Source organism: Equus przewalskii, chromosome 24 (genome assembly GCF_037783145.1).
Source record: "Equus przewalskii isolate Varuska chromosome 24, EquPr2, whole genome shotgun sequence".
NCBI lineage: Eukaryota > Metazoa > Chordata > Mammalia > Perissodactyla > Equidae > Equus > Equus przewalskii.
In genome coordinates this window covers 3,675,566-3,696,717 of record NC_091854.1, presented here as the reverse complement: position 1 = coordinate 3,696,717, position 21,152 = coordinate 3,675,566, and the positions used below count along the sequence as shown (strand labels likewise).

At 37.8% G+C, this 21,152-nt stretch overlaps 1 protein-coding gene across 1 annotated transcript in view; it reads right to left on the bottom strand.

Annotated features, from left to right (window-relative positions):
* Nucleotides 1-764: 764 nt before the first annotated feature.
* The window catches only part of DPYD (dihydropyrimidine dehydrogenase), a 773,365-nt gene continuing 752,977 nt past the window's right edge, over nt 765-21,152 (bottom strand). The window contains exons 21-23 of the mRNA XM_070592141.1: nt 19,669-19,812; nt 5,509-5,649; nt 765-2,457 (exon numbers count right to left, since the gene is read on the bottom strand). Of these exons, the coding sequence (XP_070448242.1) occupies nt 2,287-2,457; nt 5,509-5,649; nt 19,669-19,812 (456 nt within the window). The 3' untranslated portion in view covers nt 765-2,286. The remainder of the gene's footprint in view (nt 2,458-5,508; nt 5,650-19,668; nt 19,813-21,152) is intronic.

Genomic DNA, 21,152 nt, shown 5'->3' with positions numbered 1-21,152 from the left:
GGATTGCCAGGGCTACCTGAAAGCCTTGGTCTTTTGCAGTTCTCCAAAGCAGTTCAAGAGAAGAGCCAAAGCACTGTGTCCACTCTTTCTCAGAGGAGGATGCAAACATCATAAACAACTTTTGTCTTTAATCTCTAGTAAGGGAATTTCTGCCTGGCAGCTAGATCTTGAAGAAAACTCAAGCATATATGCATGGGTGTCTTTTTCATAAAATTCCCAGAGTGAAAAACTCTTATTACATGGAGGTAGGGAGTAATACGTTATGATGGCATCTATATGGTCCTGGCAAATTTCTTTTCAGGACAATGTGAACTCTTTGCTAAGCTATGACCAAGTCCAAAACGGTAAAATGGCCCCACCGTGACAAGAGCAAAAAGGAAATCAGTTTATATAAGTCCTTAATATCTCACAACTCTCTAAGGAGTAATATGAAGTGACATGGATGTTTCCTATAGTGAGGATGGCATCCTCAATGGTAGGTTGCCATTTCTCATTTATCTCTGTGCACGGGCCGTTGCAAGAAACCTGGCCTGTGCCCAGGGAAAGATGTATTTTGGCAGAATAGAATAGAATTCAGAAGGGAAGCCTGGGTAAGAGGAGCAGGACGTGAAACGTCTAAGTTACTACATTGTCATTACTATGAACCAGCATTATATATACATTTGGATGGAATTCACTGTAGAATTAACCAAAAATTGCTCTACTTCAAAATGTAAATAGTTAACTTGAGAGCGTACTTGCAAAAGAGGCAGCAAAAGACCATGTTGCTCAAAATGCTTTACGAAATTTTATTTGATATTATTCAATAATACAGATTTTTTGGTAAGTGCACATTTCTAAAAGTACATAACCAAACATTTTATTTTTCTAGATCTTGCATTTGTCATAGAAATATGCTTCCGATTGTTACTTAAAGATTTACTACTTATGGATTCATATTAAAATATGCCACAAAAAAGAGATAAATGAATTTATATGATGTATTTGCTGATTATGAAAATAGAGACATACAAAAATATTGTTTGGCAGTAATAGAAAATATATATTTCTTCTTTATCCCATTACTTTTTTTTTTGGTGAGGAAGATTGGCCCTGAGCTAACATCTGTTGCCAATATTCCTCTTTTTCCTTGAGGAAGATTGTTGCTGAGCTAACATCTGTGCCAGTCTTCCTCCATTTTATGTGGGACACTGCCACAGCGTGGCCTGGTCTGTGCCCAGGATCCGAACCTGTGAACCCTGGGCCGCCGAAGCAGAGCATGCAAACTTAACCACTACGCCACTAGACTGGCCCCATTATTCCATTACTTTTGAAATTAAACATAAACACTAAAAGAAAGAATAGTCAAACTGGTGTTGCATATTTAATATAGATTACCAATACTATATTTTTTCATTCTTGAATAATGAAGCACATGACCCACTACTGTATAATTTGGGTTTTGTTCAAACTATTAATTGCTATAATCATGAAGGTTACCATTAAAAGCAGATAGAGCGGCTCTGCGCACAGCAAGAGAGTGGCTTTAACCAGACCTCCATCCTAACATCTTCTTTGGTTAGGAACATAGTTTAAATATTTAAAGAAGAATGTCACGTTGGTTCATTGGTGGAGTTTGGAGACCCGTCTCAGCAGGAGTGGTGAATAGCACGGAGGGATAAGAATGGTTCCTAAATTCTCTCACTTTCAGTGTCTAGCACCGAAAAGAAGCTATTCATCAAAAGGGCCTTAAAAAAGTTTTGCAAACCCTCAAAACTTTGGCTTTTTCTTCCCTGCCATAGTAAATAATTATTTGACTTTCTTCATTTGTGCTTTATGGAGCTAATTACATTTGCTCAGAAACAGTGTTAAAATTAAATGTAATTTTTAATTATAAAATGTTTCCTTGGAAACATTTTCTTGCCTGTTAAATTGTACTTTGTCCTAAAATACTTAATTTCACTTACAATTAGAAATCAAAGACAGAGCACGGCATAGGGCAATTTGGAAATTGTCGCATTAATTGCCACAGAAAAAGTTAATATTTCTCACAATGGATAACTGACGGTGAACATCCAATTATCTGCTACACGGTTATTTAACAACTAGCCTCAGAAAAGAATTATTCTGTTTTATGACCATTAATTGAATGGTCGCTGGTGGTGGATTTTTTTTAAGTTTAGAAATTTATTTAGAAATTATATATTTGTTTTAATTTAGAAAGAGCTGAACATAATGATCACAATTAAAAAGATCAGCATTATGAAGGTGACCTCAAAGTTCACAGCAACTGTTTCACAAATCACCTCAACACACTGGATTCACAGCTAAGGGCAAGCCTCTCTTTGGTTCATAAGGTGTTGTCCTGGAAACCATTTTGATGCAGTCGATAATAGGGCAGACGCTGAAACACAGGGTACAGCCTGTACAGGAGTCAGTCACGGTGGGCAGGTGGGTTTCGGGATCAAACTCTATAGCCTGCAAACAGAAATAAAGAGGACGGCTGTCACTGCTCCCAAAGGTCAAGAACGCCCCCATTTTAGCATCAACGCTTTTCTCCACTGCGATCGGACGGCAGTTGGAGACAACTCGCCCAGCACTGTGGTGCAGCTATAGCAACAGTTGAGCTGCCAGAGAGGAGCAAAAAAACGACAGAAAAGAAATCCTTTTAAATTAGAAACACAATGTTTAAAATTCCTTAGAGGTATTTTTCTTCCACTGTGTGGGGAAAATATTTCATAACACAGTAGCTCTCTCATTTCCTTTGTTCTGAGCAGAGCTCAGGTCCCTCCAGTCCCACCAGGATGTGGTGTCTGCTATCCGAGGAGGGCAGGGTGCTCTCTCACTTCTCCTCCTCACCCTCCTGGTTCTCGACAGTGGAAAAGTGTCACCGTCAGATGGGGCAATGAATGCACTTGTTTGGATTTCAAAAGATGTGTGTAGTTTTTAGAAGAAAGCAGTGGAAAAAAATTAGCTTCAGGGCCGGCTGCGAGGTTTGAGGATTTTCAAGCCGATTCTAGGCATTGTCCTACCACGAAGGGGAGAGAGCACTGAAAGAGGACAGCTTCCAGTCCCAGGCGGACATGGCTCGGCTGTGGGAACCACGGCAAGGCCTCCAGCTCGCAAACTGCTCAGGATTTTGAGAAATTCAATAATTTATTCCTCCCTCCCCCGTTCCTTTCTTGTTTTTTTTTTTTTTTAACATGAAGCAATCTATAATAAGCAATAAAAATACCTAGTGTGAAATTTACAATTGAGCTTTTTATTTAAAGTCATGATGAGTATTTGCCTGTTAAAGAGAAACATTTCAAATGTGGAAACAAAGGGCAAAATTTCCTTCCACAGGGGCTTCAGGGCAGCCATATTGCGGCAGAGGACACTTAGGGGGCTTGTCTGGCACTCTCACTTGCACAACAAATACAATATATTTTTTTTCCTCTTTTTTTTTTGAGGAGGATTAGCTCTGAGTTAACATCTGCTGCTAATCTTCCTCTTTTTTTGCTGAGGAAGACTGGCCCTGAGCTAACATCTGTGCCCATCTTTCTCTACTTTATATGTGGGACGCCTACCACAGCATGGCTTGCCAAGTGGTGCCATGTCCGCCCTAGGGATCAGAACCAGCGAACCCCAGGCGGCTGAAGTGGAACATGGGAACTTAACTGCTGTGCCACCAGGCCGGCCCCAACATTTTTACTCAGACTGTGTACTACTTTGGAGCAACAACGTAGGGGCTGAGGAAAATTATGAGGGACATTAAGGTCCCCTCCCCTCAAACTCCTTGAGGTCCAGTCTGCAAATCTTACATTTTCAAATAATTACTTGATTCTGATCTTTTTCCTGTGTCATATACAATTTGTTATAAACCAATTCAAAATAAATTGTTTTTCGTTAAAAGTTTTCCTCTCCCCAGTGAAGCTACTTGTAAGTATAATTCTTTCCTCTTTTACGCACATGAAAATATTAGAGTAAATCATGTCAGAGTGCTTACTATAAAAAAAAAAAAGTCTGATCTTTAAGGAAACAATCATATTATCTGTGAACAAAACTGCAGCTGTGACAAACCATAAGAAAATTTGTCCACACAAATTGTTGCCATGTTTTGTAAAACAGCATCTCGGATGGCTGTTCGAATGAGTAGAAACTCTTTCTTTTCCTTATGTACCTTTTATAAATAGAAACCTAAGAAGCAACTGATGAAAATAAAATAATACTTATGTCTTAGAAATCTGATACTTTGAAAATTTGCAAACATATAAAACTTTACATTCAGCTGAAGATTTTGATTTTCTATTTTTTATCTTTTTGTGATAGGACTCAAAGGAGGACTTTAAAAATCTTTTAAAATGTTTAATTGTGATTTTTTTTTCCTCATTAATAAAATTATTTTTAATGGAGTTGTACCAAGGCTAGAATTCCAAGGCGGGAGACATAACTTCCAAGATTTAAGATATTAGAACCCCGATGCCGTGATTTTAGTGACAGGACTTTTTGACTTCTCTGTGATTGGTCAATTAGAGGGAAGATGTAATGAAAGTGGATGTGATGTGATTCCCATTTTCAAAATAACTGTTAGAGACACCTTTCAGCTAGAAAAAAAAGTCATACTTTGGGAAAAAATTGGTATAGAACTAATGTCAAATTAAGGAGAAAGAGATTTTTAAAAAATTAAAATATGTCTGTCATATCTCTATTAGGTGGTCAGAGAAAATGCAAAATTCTACCATGAGCAACATAGAACCTTGCTCCAGGCTGAATAAGGTAAATGAACTGCAATTTTTTAAAATGGGCCATTTTATCTATCTTGAAAGTTCCATTAATCATCTTAAAGGGATCTTATTTTACTTTATTATACTTCTTTATAGATTGAAAAGTTTAAGAAAATAATATTATTCCGTAGTTTTTAGCCTGAAGACCGTTGAATCTCCACTTTTTCTTTATTGTCCCATGGCAGACTCTCAGCTGAAGAGTGAGAAACTGAGAAGAACCTATGACTCACTTCTTGGAGTAGGAATATAACTTGTTGGCTTTTCCAGCTACAAAGGGATTCCTGGTCCCAACCTGCACAACCAGTTGATGGGAAAGTGCATTTTCTTTCTGTCGTAAAAGCCCAATCAATATTGAATGGAAGAGAATTCCCTTTTGTAGAAGGAATCAAGTCCTTTCAGGGTAATGGCAGTAAATGGTAGTTCTCTCCCTTCCTTCTGTATTAAAGCATAATGCTTCCTAATGTGCGTACATGTGTGAATTTCTCTTTTTGGTTGGATTTTTTTCCTCCACTTTTATGGGTGATGAAATAATATTAAAATAATACTGTGCAGTGAATAGTGGCATTGTTAATATAAGTTATGGCTTCCCTTTAAAAAAATTACTATGCTAAGAAGGTGAGAAGACAGAGAGATATGCCACTGCTGAGGAACAATATTTGGTATGTCTGCTCTGAATCGCATACTTAGCAATAGAAGATTCTTTTTCCTACAAAAGTCAGAAGAAACATGCCTCACAGCATCCTAATTATAGCAGAATTCTTACCTGGTAGCCAGAGTCATTACAGGTCATGTAGCATTTACCACAGTTGATACACATTTCTTCATCGATCACAGCCACAACGTGCTCTGTGTTGCTCAGTTCACCGTATGCTCCAAGGTACCGCAATGCTTTTCCAATTACATCCTGCAAGATAGGCACTGAATGACATACAGTGTTCCCTTTAAAACATCACCATGCAATAATTAACGCCAGTCCAAACCTCTGTTTTTATATAATGCTGCATTATGTAACTTAGGAGCTTTGGATATTGCTGTTCTGATAGATACACTTTTCATAATTGGAGCTTAAATATTTCTGTCTTCTGAAATATGGCCAATCTATCTATAATCTATCTATCTATCTTAGAAACGCAAGACCTAATTAACTGCATTCAATAGGTTTTCTACTAGATAATCTGAAATAGCATTTCTGTGGACAGAAGAAATGACACCCTTTTCAGCGGTTGTGGCTTACTTTTTCTCAAATTTGGACTTTGAAGTATCCAAAAGTAATGAAAAGTGACAAAGGGGTAATGCACTGATACTAGAAAATTTTAGATTGCTAGCGATGAGGGGAATAAAAATGTGAATGATATGCATTTATATCCCTGCATTTGGATTCTAGATTTTCATTTAGAAAGGTGCTTTGATAACATAACCCACCTGTCATATCTTGAAGAGTATATTTTATTATTTAAAAATTCTAATTTATGTTAATTAATTAGGTTCATCTAATAGCTAAATAAGATGCTCTTTTACTTTTAAAGAGCTAAGATTTTCTTCATTCATCACTGAAGATTTTTCATGCAGTTACATATTGCTTTGTTCTTCATATGAATTGGAAGTGTGCTTAATATGTGAAGCACAGAGGATGTTTCATCAACAATAAGAAACACTTTGTTCCATAAAACAAAACAGAGGCGTGTAACAATGTTTGTCAAATTAGTATGCTGTCAAGATTTTCTGCTTTTGTTTTCAACTTTTAACAAGAGAATCTTTTGCTTCAATTCAAGGTCCATGTTCAAGGAGATCTGACTCTTACTAAAAGCCATCTTCCTATATTCTCTTTGGTATTTTATTTTCTGCTCTTCTTTTTATGACCTTGGTTACTCTTCTTTGCTTTTATTTCCCCCTATTCCAGCTCTAAGTGACAATATGCTCATGAGCTTTCAAAGTGAAACAAAGTTTACATGCTTACATACAGTTCATTTGAGCAACTTTCAAGAAGGAAGATGACAGAAAACGTACAATACTGTCTTCACTATTTTCTTTTCAGTGTGCTGAAGTTATAATTTCAACTTTACAGCAGTCTGTTTGTTGGTGGGCACTTGATGTCCAAATCAACAGTGCCATTCCGAATTGCTATAACAAACTCAAGATCTACATTTATCAGCTGCATGACGAGCACTGTCACTAGAAATTGGCTCCTCAAATTCACCACTCACTAAACTAATCATCAACACCACAAAACTGGATCTTTCTTCTGATTTCCTTAGTTTTGTGAAGTGTTAGGATTTTTCCAATCACTGAAGCTTGAAATTTCAGTTATATTTCACTCCCACTTCTCCCTATTCCAATATGTCATCTGTTGCCAAGTCTTCTGAGTTCTGGATCTGCAATATCTTTTGAATCCCCTTTCCATGTTTATCACCGTCTTTAACGATTACTAATTAATTTCCCATTACTTCTAAGGCAGTTGCAAGAGCTTCCTTGCTAAGTCTCATCCTCGTGTTCCTCTTTCTCCCTCTAACCTGTGCAATGTTGTCATCTTAATCTAGGCTGTACAGTACAGACTAAATTTCTCACTATTTTACTCAAAAGTCTGTTGAATTAAATACAGCCTCAATTTAAGTCTAGCATTTAAGGCTTTCTACCAACATGTCTTTTTTGGTCTTATTTCTCACTTCCAAACACCATGTGCTTCAGCTACACTGGACACATGCTCCACACTTAACACACTTGTCAATCAGCTCCTCTGGCACCTAGTTTTCTGTTGAGTCCTTTGTCCAGAATACCCTTCCTTCCAATTTATGCTTTGAAAAATCCTATCCATCCTTCAAAGACATCTCACATGCCACAACCTCATGAAGATTTCCTCAATCCTTCCTCCTTCTTTCCTAACCATGTTGAAGATGTGATCTCTCTTTCTCTTCTTTCTTCATCTCTTCCCTCTTCTCCTCCTCTGCTTCTCCCCTCCCCATCCTCCCTCTCTCTCTCTTTTTTTCCTCCTAATGGCCTGTAGTCTTTTATCTGTTATGTGGAACTAATGATAACAGTAACTTTTGAGTTCTTACAATGTATCAGGCCAGTGCCAAAATTTTTAAGCATTTTCTCATGTAAACCTCACACATTTTATAGATGATGAAGTAACTGAGATTTAAGGCATAAAATTAAGTAACTAGTGAAGCAGAGAGATTCAGACCAGTGCTGCCTGACTTCATAAGCACTCTGCTATGCTGACTCATCTGCTATTCTTCTGTATAGCAAATGCAACTTCATGTTATGGATATTTTCTATATTTAGCTTCCTATCTGCAGTCTCTTAGAAGACTTTATTCGTCTTTGTGTCTCAAGTGGCATATCTTGCTCCTGCAGATGACTGAAACATAATGGGTACTCAAATATTTGTTAAAATAAATATTTTTTTGTTTATGCACTAAATATACAGCATAATATTAGGCACATAGTTGTATGGGTGAATAGCTACTTCTTGATTACTGAACATTTTTATTAATATGAGACTCACGAAAAGGTTTGAGTACTTCTTTAAATACAAAATAATCATAGTCAAAGTATCTGGCTATGTTTAATATTTTCTAATAATATTTTAAGACAGTAAATGCCTGAGGTCACTCTCTGGCTACAAAAGGCTACTTATATGTGACAGAAAATAAGTTTTTCAATCTAGCAAATAAATCAGTCAAAACAGCTGTTTCATTGAACTAGATCATAGGTTGACTGAAATCACCAGTAAATATTCAAAAGATAATTAAACAGGAAACTCCCTAGACAGTCATCAAGCTTATAAGGCTTATACAAAGAAACAATATATTTTTCTGAGAAATTTTATTGTGAAAAGCAAGTTCACATTCTGTATACATTAACTATGTCTTTTGCTCTGTATTGGAGATTTGCTATTGTTATTTATTAAAACATCATTGTTTAATGTTAAACTAAATAAAACAAGGTCCTTGGAGCCTCTAAAAGTTACTAGCACATGGTATTGAAAGGTTACCCCTCATTCATCATAGTTCTTAAGAAAATTGTAATAAAAAATATAAGAAATATGTAAGAAAATACTATAATATATAAAATTACATATATATTTAATTTGGAAGAGGATAAAAGAATGACAATTATTTTGAATTATTTTGGGAAAAAGTATCAAGGAAAATGAATTATCATCCTATGTGGCTGTAAATGTAGATCTTTGTTTAAAACTCAAAGCTTCCAGGTAGTACCGCCAGCTTATGAATACCCTTGAGTGCACGCCCTGGAATTTGGAGTTTGCTGAAAGACACACATAATCAGTAAAGCACATCTGGCTAGTCTAGTCCCTCTTGGACACACATCTGTGGAGATTAGGGAACCAAAATTCATTATTCAAGCGGAGTGTGGATATACAAACGTGGAGCGATCTGCTATAGCTATCCACGATTAGTGGAAATATTTATGTGTGAATGTGTGTGTGGAGAAAGTGATGTTAAATTCTTTAAAGTGTAGACGATACATTTGATTTAAATATAAGTGTTCCCAAGATGAATGTTGTGAAGGACCACATAATTCCAGAATTACATCTTTGTCAATTAATTATCTGTTCGAGATAATCAAAAGTATTTTTAAAAGCGGGGTCAGTCAATAGTTCTGTTTGGTATAAGGTTTAGGACCAAAGAGGGAGGAACTAGAGAGCTCCAGTCCCATCCCTGCTGTAGCATACTTAGTTTATTATGCTTAGTAAGATTTTATTAGTTTTGGCTTATTTTTTATAGTTGATTGAAGTATTTTCACGTTGTGATTGTTATCCGGCACGCTAACTGTTCTTCTAAGCCTTAAGACTTTTACACATCTGATTAGCATCCTTCCTACAATATCTATAAATTTATAAGTGCCATTCAAAGGCCAGGACCAAGGACAGTATGCTGTGGGGAATCGTCATAATTCCTATTTGAAAGGGATCCAATATTTAAATTATTTGGGTGTTGCTGTTTAATCACTTAACCATTTTCTTATCTGTACCACTACCAATGTCACATGTTCTTATCTTTTACATCAAGTTCACTACTTGCTTAATAAACCTATCAGAATAGGAAATGAGATAATTTGGTTTCTTCTCCCTGAATTTATGCTAACTGTTAATAGTATCTTCCTTTACTAATGCTCTCAAGTCAAAAGTTTAATGATCTCTGTAAAATTTCACTGAGGTTAAGATCTCAAGCTTTCTGGCCTACTTCTGTCTTTTTCTCTCTCCTCCTACCACATTTACCTTTTCCTTTTCTAAAGTACCTGGGGCAACATTTATTTTTCAGCAGTGTGATACAGCAATATCATATGAAAGTGCTTTAAAAAATATAGCACGAAATTTATTTTTGATATCCTGTATAAGGCCCTCTGAACTAGGAGGCAGGGAGGGGGCTGTACAGTTAGAAAAAGGAAGTCTTAAGTCTAAATTCAGTAGAACTCTGATAACTGAGGACTCGGCAGGAAGATACCGAGTTGGGAGGGCAGAGACAAAGCATTGAGCCAGGAAATAAAGCAGTAGATTGGTGAAGAAGGTGAGAGAAGCAAGGAAACCAAGAGATAAGATAGAAGCAAGTGAGAATCTGAGAACTGACATGGGTGAGAGAGGATGGGGTGGGAAGGAGCTTATTAGCGAGAGAGACAGATGGGTGAGGTTGGGTGTGACCAAGGTTGGTTCAGTACAGATCTGTGGCCCTGAGTACCGCAGTCTCTGGATGTGGGATGGACTCAGGCTTTAAAGCAGCAATTCTTGGTAGACGCTTTGGATTTAAATTCATTTAATGCAGAGAAATGTGTTTTTACTATATCCTTACCCATCTTAGGCTTCAACTCTGAAATACGTTTTCCTTATCCTTTTCAGTTCTAAGAACATTCTCTATGGGGGTGCTAGAAAGATAACAGGGGTCCAACAGTTCTTTTTTCTAGTTGTAAGTTACAAGCATACTATCTGCTCTAAGTAGTGGGGGGTATTTTCTTTCTTTCTTTCTTTTTTTACTTTTAATAGACAAAGAATATTTCCATATTTTCTAATATTTGTTCCAAGTTCAGAAAATTTGAGGCTTTGCCACTTTTGACCCATCCTTCAATCTGGATGCCACTCTTTTATGATCATCATTGGTCATGTGATCTGTGTTTTCTCATATGGCCATTGAATACTGCGTTATCTAAAAACTTAACCCTTTTCATTAGGAAACTTAGTGATTATGTCATCAAATTTCTATTTGACAGCTTCTCATTCTTCTTGATGCCTCTTCAAGTTAGAGTGGCTGACTATAGGATTGTTCTCTATTGTTTTCTCCGAACTTCCTAAACTTAGATTTATTGAAGGTGGGATACTCGAATATCTAAGCTCAGACTTCCTCTCCACGGCCAAATGAACTCTAAGATGATGTGGGATGGTTACTTTGCTTCGAGATTCCTTTAGCTGCCATTTCCCCCAAACAGAATTTTATAAGGAGCCAGAAATAAGCCAAGGCATCAAGTCCCCTCCTTGCGTCTCTCTCTTTCGTGAGATTAAATTTCCAACAAGGCAATTCAATGATTTCTCAGCTGTTTTGCCTTTAGTGGAGTGGGATTTTCATCTGACGTCTGTAAAGGCTTCCCTCCCCCCTCGATCTTGCCTGTCCATGTTAGCCATCTGGTTATGAGGTCTCTGATGTAGTCCCAGGATCACACTCCCGCTTTTCTTTCATTTCACTCTCCTGTAGCTGCTTCCTCCACGCTTCACCTTCAGCTTTGTGGATTTCCAAGCACGTGTCTGTCCTTTTGACATATACTGCTCCCCCCCAGCCCTTCGTTAGACCTCTTTATTCCAAACAACATCTATCCTTCCATTGTCCTAGTCCAGTCAGGAATCACACCTCAAAACATCCCCATAAAATGTAAGACATGATTTTTACCAAATTTGTTCATGTTTTTTAAAGTTCAGTTTGATCCTTTTTCATCTGCTATTCGTTGGTATTGAGACAACTGAGAATGTTAATGTTGCCCCCGGCCCATTTCTCTGATATCTTCTGAAAATTGCTGGGAAAGTCCTTCACTATTTTTCTTTCTGTGCCATCATATGCTCCATAGTATCTAATATGGTCTTACAGTTTTCTCTGAGTACTTCTCTCCTTCCTCTCACAATTCAATTGAAATAATAAACCACTCGATCAGACTGACTGGTCTCCTGCCAACACTGTCTTGCCAGTCTTATGAGATGCAGTCCATCTCTTACTAGAAGCAGCAGGAAGAAGAGATGAAAACATCACTAGTGCCCCTAAACCATACATTTTCCTCCCCAGAAATTCAAAGACGTTAGAGATACATTCCTGGCTTCATAAAGAGAATGAGAATTCATTCTCATATATATCAACAGAAGTGGGAAGCATTCCGGGGACTTTATAAGTCTTGGCAGACTCTCAAGTCTCTGGTATATGCTGCCTGGGAATAAAGCACGTTTCTCATTTAGCTGGGCCAAATGTGCACACTGTCACTTCGGTTCTCCTCGGCGAGGAGACAAATCAGCCTCCTATTCGGTTTCTTTTCTCTAGCACAGGTGAACCTGTAGAAAGTGTGAAGAGCTTCTTCAGAAGGTCCTACCTGGTTCTTCTTTTAGAAGGAGACCTTTACACCTATTGCAGGAAGCCAGCTCTCTTTTTCTTATTTTAGCTCATTCTTCCCCTTCAGCATTCCGGCACTGCTTTTAATTACCTTCTTCTTCCCCAGAGTCCTTTTCTGTCTATTTCCTCCACATAATCGGCAGCTCCATAATATGGCAATATATGTATGGTAAATGCTGTGTCATTATGAAATGGAAATCAAGATGCGGGGTTGATAAAGAGGAAATCAACTGGATGCCAGGCTGTCCCCAGGGCACCAGACCATTCCCTGGTGTAGGATCGAGAGCCTCTCAGGCCATTTGTTAGTTTCCAAGAAGGCAAGAAGCAGATAACAAGCTGGCCAGCAAAGACTTCTGGTTCTCAAGGACCCCCTAGTCACAGTGTAACACTGGGAATAACCACTCTTGATGCACTGGCTGAAATTCTTAGCAGTTTAATCAGTACATCCTCTTGCCCTTTTATATCATGTCTTATGACTGATCGAGAAAACTGGATTATTTTCCTCATTATTGCCTCTCAGTCCTGTTCTTTCTATGAATTCCGATTGAACAAAAGAATGAGTTTTCCACTTTGACACTACGACCTGGTTGATCCAGGGGTTGTGTGTTGGATTTAAGGTCCCATGTCATTCCAAGTATGTGTGAACACTATGCTTTGCAAACATACCAATTTGCTTGAAATGCCACCTTCCCTTTTTTTTTCTTTTGTGAGAGACAGCAGACGATAGTGCTTAAGGGCCCAAGTTCTAGAGCCAGACTTTGGAATCAAATCTTGACTTTGATACCTTCCAAGCTGTGTGGCCTTGGGCAAGTTATTTAACCTCTCTGTTTGTCACTTACATAATCAGTAAAGTAGGGAAAATACAGGTACCTGATAGGATTATTGTGAGGATTAAATGAGTTAATTCACAAGCATGCAGAACTGTGCCTGAAACCTCCTAAGTACTCAATAAATATTAGCTTTTATTATTAATTCTCTGCTTAATTAACACTAATTTATTAAACTCCATGTTAAATATCACCATCTCTGTGAAGCTTTCCACAATTACCCGAGGCAGAACTAATCCCTTTCACTCCTCTGTGTTCCCAGAGTATTTTGTACATATTTGATTGAACTGGAAATAATTTTTAACATGTCTTTCTCCCTTGTTAGCCCATGAGCTCCATAAGGATAGATTTCTTTCTTTTTAAAATTCCTGTTGGATTCCTAGTTTCTAGCACAGTTCCTGGATTGTAGTGAGGATGTAATAAATATATGGAAGTGCTCCACCTCTGCAAGACTGGGAGAATCCCCGAGCCTTGGACCGGGCCTTATATATGTCTTTGGACAAAGACCAATCCTTAGCACACTACTGGTCACATAGCACAAACTCAATAAATACTCTCTGATTGACTGATATTTAAACTGCCTACCTCTGAAGCAACAGACTATTAAATCTTTCTGAAGCACTTGAAAGGAAAAAAAGAACAAAAGATGAGATCTATTGAGCATGGCTTGCTTAGAAATAATATTGTCACACTCATAACCAGGGAAGAGGAGGGCAGATTAGAAACTTGAATGCATCACTGAAAAACTTGCTCAGACAAGAGGGGCTTAGTTAACTTTGTGGGGCACCAGGGCTCTTTCAATAGCAGATGGGGAATAATGTACTGTGCTGGCTGAGAGGATAAACAAAGCAGTGTCATGGAGTTTAAACTATTGAACAGAGGAATCTATAAAGAGGCCAGCAGAGAGGAGGGAAGAAATGAGCTGAAATAAACAGATGGGTGGACAGAGAAAATATTAAGCACGAAAACAGATAACCCAGACCCTCCAGGAGAAAGGGAAAAGGAAAAATGGGATGTCAAGAAGAGAAGAAATACTGTAGGGAAAACACAAAAGTCATGATGAAGCAGCAGAGGGAAGTACATAGCATGCCTGGGTACGTGTGGTAGAACAGAACAATAACAGCACGAGAAGCAGCGTCTGATTCACAAGCAGAGAGAAAACGACTCTTAAAGGGAATGTGGCTGTTAATTTCAATGGGGACTGAACAACCGCACAGTGACATCATCCAGCTGGAGTCTGAAATAATGGGCAAAGGGGCAGGGGACTGAAATGAAAATGACAGTAACCACGGCTCCTTACATTTGAATAGAACTAGGCTGTGTGTAATACTTTCACACACATCATTTCATTTAAAACAATGGAGTTGAGGCCTTCTGCCATTACTAGTATTTCTTCTGCCTTCTGCCCATCTCTCGCCTGGTGTGTATCAACAGCCTTCTAAGTGGTCTCTCTGCCCTGCCGTGGCCATCTAGGATCTTGTATCAACACTGCAGTCAGAAGCATCCTTTGCAAAATTAAGGCAGATCATGTCATTCTTCCCTTTAAAAACCTCAGTGGTTTCCTGACAAGGACTTTCCTATTTCAGGTCTTCACACTTCTGAAGGGAGGGTACTCCCCCGCAGATATCTATCCACATGGTTCACTCACTCTTAAAAGTGTTTACTCAAATGCCATTTATTCAGGTAGGCATCGCCTGACCAACCTCTCTAGCAGTTCCTATTCTCCTAATGCTGCTGTATTTTCTCCACACCACTGTGCCCATCTGACTTCCTAAGTATTCACTTGTTTATTTGTTTGTTTGTTTCTCCATACTAAAACGTAAGCGCCATGTGACCTGGGCTTTTATTTTGTTCACTATTGAATTGCTAATGACTTTATCAGTGCTGGAACATGGGAGGGTGTACATTAATAATTGTTGAATGAATGACCAAATGGACATATGCGTGAATACGACAACTGTCACCACTTGTAGGTTGGAATCACAGTGGTTCCATGTGAAAGATAAAATGAAACAATACGAGGTATTGCAGCTAAGATGAGCAGCGTTTTCTGACCTGTGGACAACTTCCTCATTCTTAAGACTTCCTCCCTTTTTGGTTTCCCTCACATTTTTCTCCTATTTCTTGGCTCACTTCTTCTCATTTGCTTCCCTAGAACTTCCTTCTCCTTCTTAGGGTATTAGGTTAAGTAAGAAATAAGAAAATATATGCGAAGTTCCTATCTTGTGCCTGGCACACAGTAGGCAGTCAACATGTCAGTTCTTTTTTTGTGTGTATCTTCCAGCACAGGTCCATATTCACTTAAGTTCATTTATTTCAATATGCTCAAATCTAAATTTTCCATCCCACATCAAAAAAACCTCATCAAACTTAAAAACACTAAAAACAGAATCCTGATTCATTATCTTTTATTTTTCTTTATCTCAATGAGTGGGACTAGCAAAAGTCTAATCTTAGGGTCCTTATTTTCAACTCCTCACTATCCCTTATCTCTCAATATATAGTGAGAATCACTAAGTTTTAGAGGAGAATTGACAAGACTTCATCAATTTCTGCCTGTTTCCACAACCATGACCACTCACCAGATCTAGGACCACATTATGGGGGAACATTCTTTTTTCCCCTTATCCTTCTAATCTCTACCTGGTCTAAAGGACTCTTAAATGTCACTTGCTCAGAGAGGCCTTCCTAGACCCTTCAATCTAAATGAGGTCTTCCTATGAAGAGACTTCATACATCCTGTATTTTCCCTAGTTTGTATCACAAATACAATTTTATATTATTGTGGGAGTCTTTCTCTAATCTGTATGCTTCATGAGGACAGAGGTTTGTCTGTTTTATTTATTGTACTATAGATGCCCAATTCCTAGCACATTGCTTATCTCATGGTAGGTATGCAATAAAGATTTCCTGGAAAATATATGGGCTTCTTCAAAACTTCCAACTTAGTTGGCGTCCAGAGCTTTAAGTGTCCTTACTTTTGTTCTTCAGTTCATTTTGTTGGACAAAACAGAAATGGAGAGTCACCTTAACCTGTCATCTCCTTCAACCTATCCATTCCTAAAAATAATAACTAATAGTACGTACCATTATTTAGACATATTTGGTGCAGGCTAAAAGCACTTCACACACTACTTAATTTATAACCCAGTGAGGCAGACACCTTTGTTACCTCCACCACACCGATTAGCTGACTGAGGACAGAAAGAAGGAAAGGTGCAAGGAAAAGAGACTTCTTTGTCCAGTAGTCTCATTTTATAAGTCTCTTATGAGATATTTGCCCCAAATCAAGTGACGAGTAGTACAACTGTGACAAAACCCATGTGTTGTAATTCCCTTAGTAAATGTTTCATTATTCCATGTTGACATCTTCACCTTGCATGAGCTGTTTCTAGGCATATTCCATATATTTTCTAGAATGGATGCAGACCTTCCTAGTCCCTATTATAAGTCTATCTTTTGAAACTTCTGAGCCAGCAATACTCAATTTCACCTCCATCCTCCGCTCTACCACCGTTTACTACATGACTTGATCAAATTATTTAATCTCTCTTTGTTCCTCGATTTTCTCATCTGTAAAATGAACATAAAGATAGTACCTATCCCAGGTATTGTAAAGATTAAATGTGATAAAACATGTATAGCACTTAGAACAGTATAACACATTAGAGCTATTGGTTGCTACATACTTCCAGGAGCACTTCCAGGAGATAAACTTTCTATCCTGCTCTGGAAAGTCATACTGGAATGTGAGTGAAAATGGATTTATTAAAGGACAACTGCTCTAATTAAAAATACAATATCATACACACACACACACACACACACACACACACACACAGAGTTCACTTTCGATAACATCATGTCTCTAGAGATCAAGAGTCATCTGAAGTCAAGATGGACCCATGGATATCTCTGGGGACAGGAAAAGATCTCTATATCTTCCTTCTTCCTCTAAAACATATGCTGTCCCCCACTCTGTAGAAAGCCTTATAGAAAGCAAGATGAAGCGAGCAGTCATCTTTATCACAAATGTAATTCTTTACTTTCCAAAGAGAGAGTTGAACTTATAACTAGTGAAAATGTACCCCCCCCAGAAAGAACACCCCAACCCCACCGTTATCAGCTACCATTATGCTTTCTGACAGGGCACACTATCTTCCTAGAAATGACAATAGGTAGAATGACTATGGACACCTGGGGAGAGGGCCAAGGTAGTGGAAAATCCACTGGACGCTGAGAAAAATCTACCATAGCAGCCCCTTAATATGTTGGCACCGTTATGGTCTTAGGTGCTTGGAAAACGGTATCTACAATGTTTTGAGGCAATGTGACACCAGGGATACTTCAATTTGGATAACTTCTAAAATGAGACAACTCAGGAGGGGAATGTAAACCTGTACTATTTTTTTTTTTTTGTGATGAAGATTGGCCCTGAGCTAACATCTGTTGCCAATCTTCCTATTTTTGCTTGAGGAAGATTATTGCTGACCTAACATCTGCGCCAATCTTCCTCTACTTTATGTGGACTGCTGCCACAGCGTGGCTTGACAAGGGGTGCTAGGTCCACATCCAGGATCTGAACTTGTGAACCCCCGGCCGCCAAAGCGGAGTGCGAGAACTTAACTACTATGCCACCGGGCTGGCCCCAAACCTGGACTATTTTTAATAAGACTCCTCATCTCTCCTCTTCAAAAATGTTTACTTACTTTCCTGACTCCACATTTCTTTGGTTTATTTAATTCTGCTGAGTTTGATATTTTATTTGTATTAGTGATCCATCAGCTTTAATTCAACTACAGTAGGTTTTTCATTTGTTGTTTTTGTTTTGCTTCTAGGTTATCAAAACACTCCCTGAGGGAACAGAAGACTAGAAAAGGTCAAAACGCTTTTATAATCACCTTGCACTTCTTTTATTTCAAGTATAAATATCTTTCTTTTGAAATTTTTATACACAAGGAAAAGAGAGAGATCTTACATTTAATTCAAATTAATTCAGAAGAGAGAGCTGGGACAATTCCTACTTAACCCCAAATCATATAATAATCATAGCCAAACATGGGGGGTGGGGCTTATAAAGACCTGAAGGATCTGGCTTCCTCTTTACCATCAGTGTCCAGTTCATCCTTTTACTAGAACACAAACAATTTAAAGGACATAGCACAAGAGACGATTTGGGGCCATTACGCTGTTAAAAGTCCCAAGTGTTCCCTTTATTTGGAATTATGGCATTGAAGTGCTGGTAGAATTCATGCTCAGGCACTTCTATATTTCCTTTCAGAACTCTGAATCACGTAAATTTTGCAACATCAAGTCTAAACTCCACTGTTTTTAGCATAGGGGAGATTTTTTTTTTTTTTTGTCTTACAGGTAGAGAGGATTTTTAAAGGTTCCAGTTCCTACTTGACTACTAAAGATGAATTTCAGGGAGGTCCACCTGAGAGCTCCTAAGAGCAAGCTGTTCAGCTGATGCTTCAAACAGAACATGGAGATGTGGGAGTACATTGTCACTAAATAGAGAAGAATAAGTTTCAGTAACTGCAACTGACACTAGTGATGGGGATTTCAGAGAGAACGTGAACCTGTAACACTCCCTTTTCTTTTCATGATGATTGCTTTAATACAATTCCATCTTGGGGGAGGTGGGCAGGAGGCAAGCAGTTGTGGCTAGAAAAGGGCAACCTGAGGGATCCCTGTGGTGGTGGAACTCTGCATCTTCACTGTGGTGGCGGAACCTACACATGTGGTGAAATTGCACAGAACTAAACAAACACACATGCAGGCGTGCACACACATACAAATGAGGAGAAGCAAAACTGGAGAAATCTGAGTAAGATCAGTAGATTAGGTCTGTGTCATTATCCTGGTTGTGACATTGTATCATGGTTTTGCAACATGCTACCACTGAGGAGACCGGGTAAAGGGTACATAAGACCTCTCTGTATTATTTCTTACAACTGTATGAGAATCGACATCTCTCTCAAAATAAAAAGTTCAAGGAAAAAAAAAAAGAAATATAACACACACAATTCCATCTTAATGATAATTTTTGCTATTATCCAGAAAATAATCTCCTGTGACCCAAATTTTACAGGCCTTCTAGAGGCTGAACCAGAGAAAGTTTGTCTAAAATGTAAGGTATCATGTTGATATTGATCATTTAGTTGCACTGTATGGCTAATATATCTCTTGGATTTAATTGTGGATTAAAATAATTTTAAAATGACTATGAAAATACAAAGAATTCACCTTAATATTTCCTGGCCCATTTAATACATACAAAAATTTCCATGAAACATATACTTGACAGTGTCCTAAAAAGCATAAAATATACAAATAAAAGAGACTATCCTATCACCATAGAAAGAATTTTTAAAACTTTTGGTATATTTTTAAAACAATATCAGTGATACATTTAAACAGAGAATAAACACCAACTATATTGTATATTTGAACAATAAAATATACATATTTATATATATGGCTTAATTTTTACCTTGATGGCAGGAATAGGCTTTTTGGGGATAAAAGGGTTTCTCTCGAGTGGTGGAAAAGCTGCATTCTGTCCTTTCTCTCTAATCTTGTTCTCTGCTATGATTTTCTTGCGCTTCTCAAGATAAGGTCCAAAACTTGGCAGTTTCTAAAAGGAAAATACACAAATAAGAAAGCATGTTAGCTCAGAGAAGAGAAACATGTGAGGATATAAACATCTAAATATTATTAGCAAACAAATGTGTGTTTTGAGATTGTTTCCTGTATACTGTAAGCAGGTCTTCATTCATTCTTGGATCACTAGTCTTCCTGGTATCAGATTGCACTAATTATTAAAAAGAACACAAAAATACCTTTACCAAATATGTATGTATTAGATATACAAATGTTAATTAAAATACATTTCTATATGGAATAAAGTTCACTATGGTAAACCAAATCCATTCACTTAAAACAATAACTATTAGTTAGACCATTTGTTTGGTTCATATAGACAGAAAGTGAATCCTATTGATGATTTTTTTCCTCTTCATCAAGTTTTTAGCACAATATAGACACAGCCATAGTCCCTGATAAATGCTTTTGTCAATAGCAAAGGTACTTTGCCAAAGTTCTAATCTGTATCTCTATTTTATTGTGTTCAAATTCCTACTACATCTCTTTAAAGATTGTAACTAATGTTGATTGCAATTTACTGGAATAGCTGAAAAACAAAATGGTAAAAATATTGATTTCTCTGTACAGAAAATAAATTTTATTTTGCATGGAAAAGGCAAAAATAGAAATGAAAAGCAGAGGAAATATCTCAGTGCTTAAGCAAACTCCATCAGTATTAAAAATCACATCATGGAGCTTTAAATTTCAAGGTTATTCAATTGTACTTTATAAAGTTCATTTAGAAAGATACCTGGGTGTCATGGAAAAATGGTAAGTGGTTTCAAGTTAACATGAATATGCCCTCATACTATTCATTATACCACAATTATTTCCTCTTCACTTTGCCCTTCTCCTCTTCGGGAAGCTTTGATCTTCACTTTTACTGACACATGCTGCTGGGGACAGACACACTGAATTCCAACTGTTCTGTATCCTCCTCTAACCTGGAATTGCTTGGTCTCTTTTCTAAGACTGCAAAAACATCCCCCCGCACTCCAGGCAGGATAAAGCCCATTTATCTAGCTGATGGAGGCTTGGAAAACTACAGCAGTCCGGGGTCACCCTGATCTCTGACCTCGCAAGCACTTGGGTGAAAAATCACACTTGTTTCAGAACACTGGCCTCCACTTGCCAGGCTGCAGAATGCCCCAGGAAAACGAGTTCTCTGGTTCTTTAGAGATGTCAGTAGGGTCGAGAAACTAAACATAAACCATCTTCCAATTCAGCCAAATTGCAAGTGAAAATTTATATTAGCAGAGTATGTTTATGTGGAATATCTAAGATTACTACTTCCATTATCAATTTACTGTAATTACGTCAACAAGTCAAGCA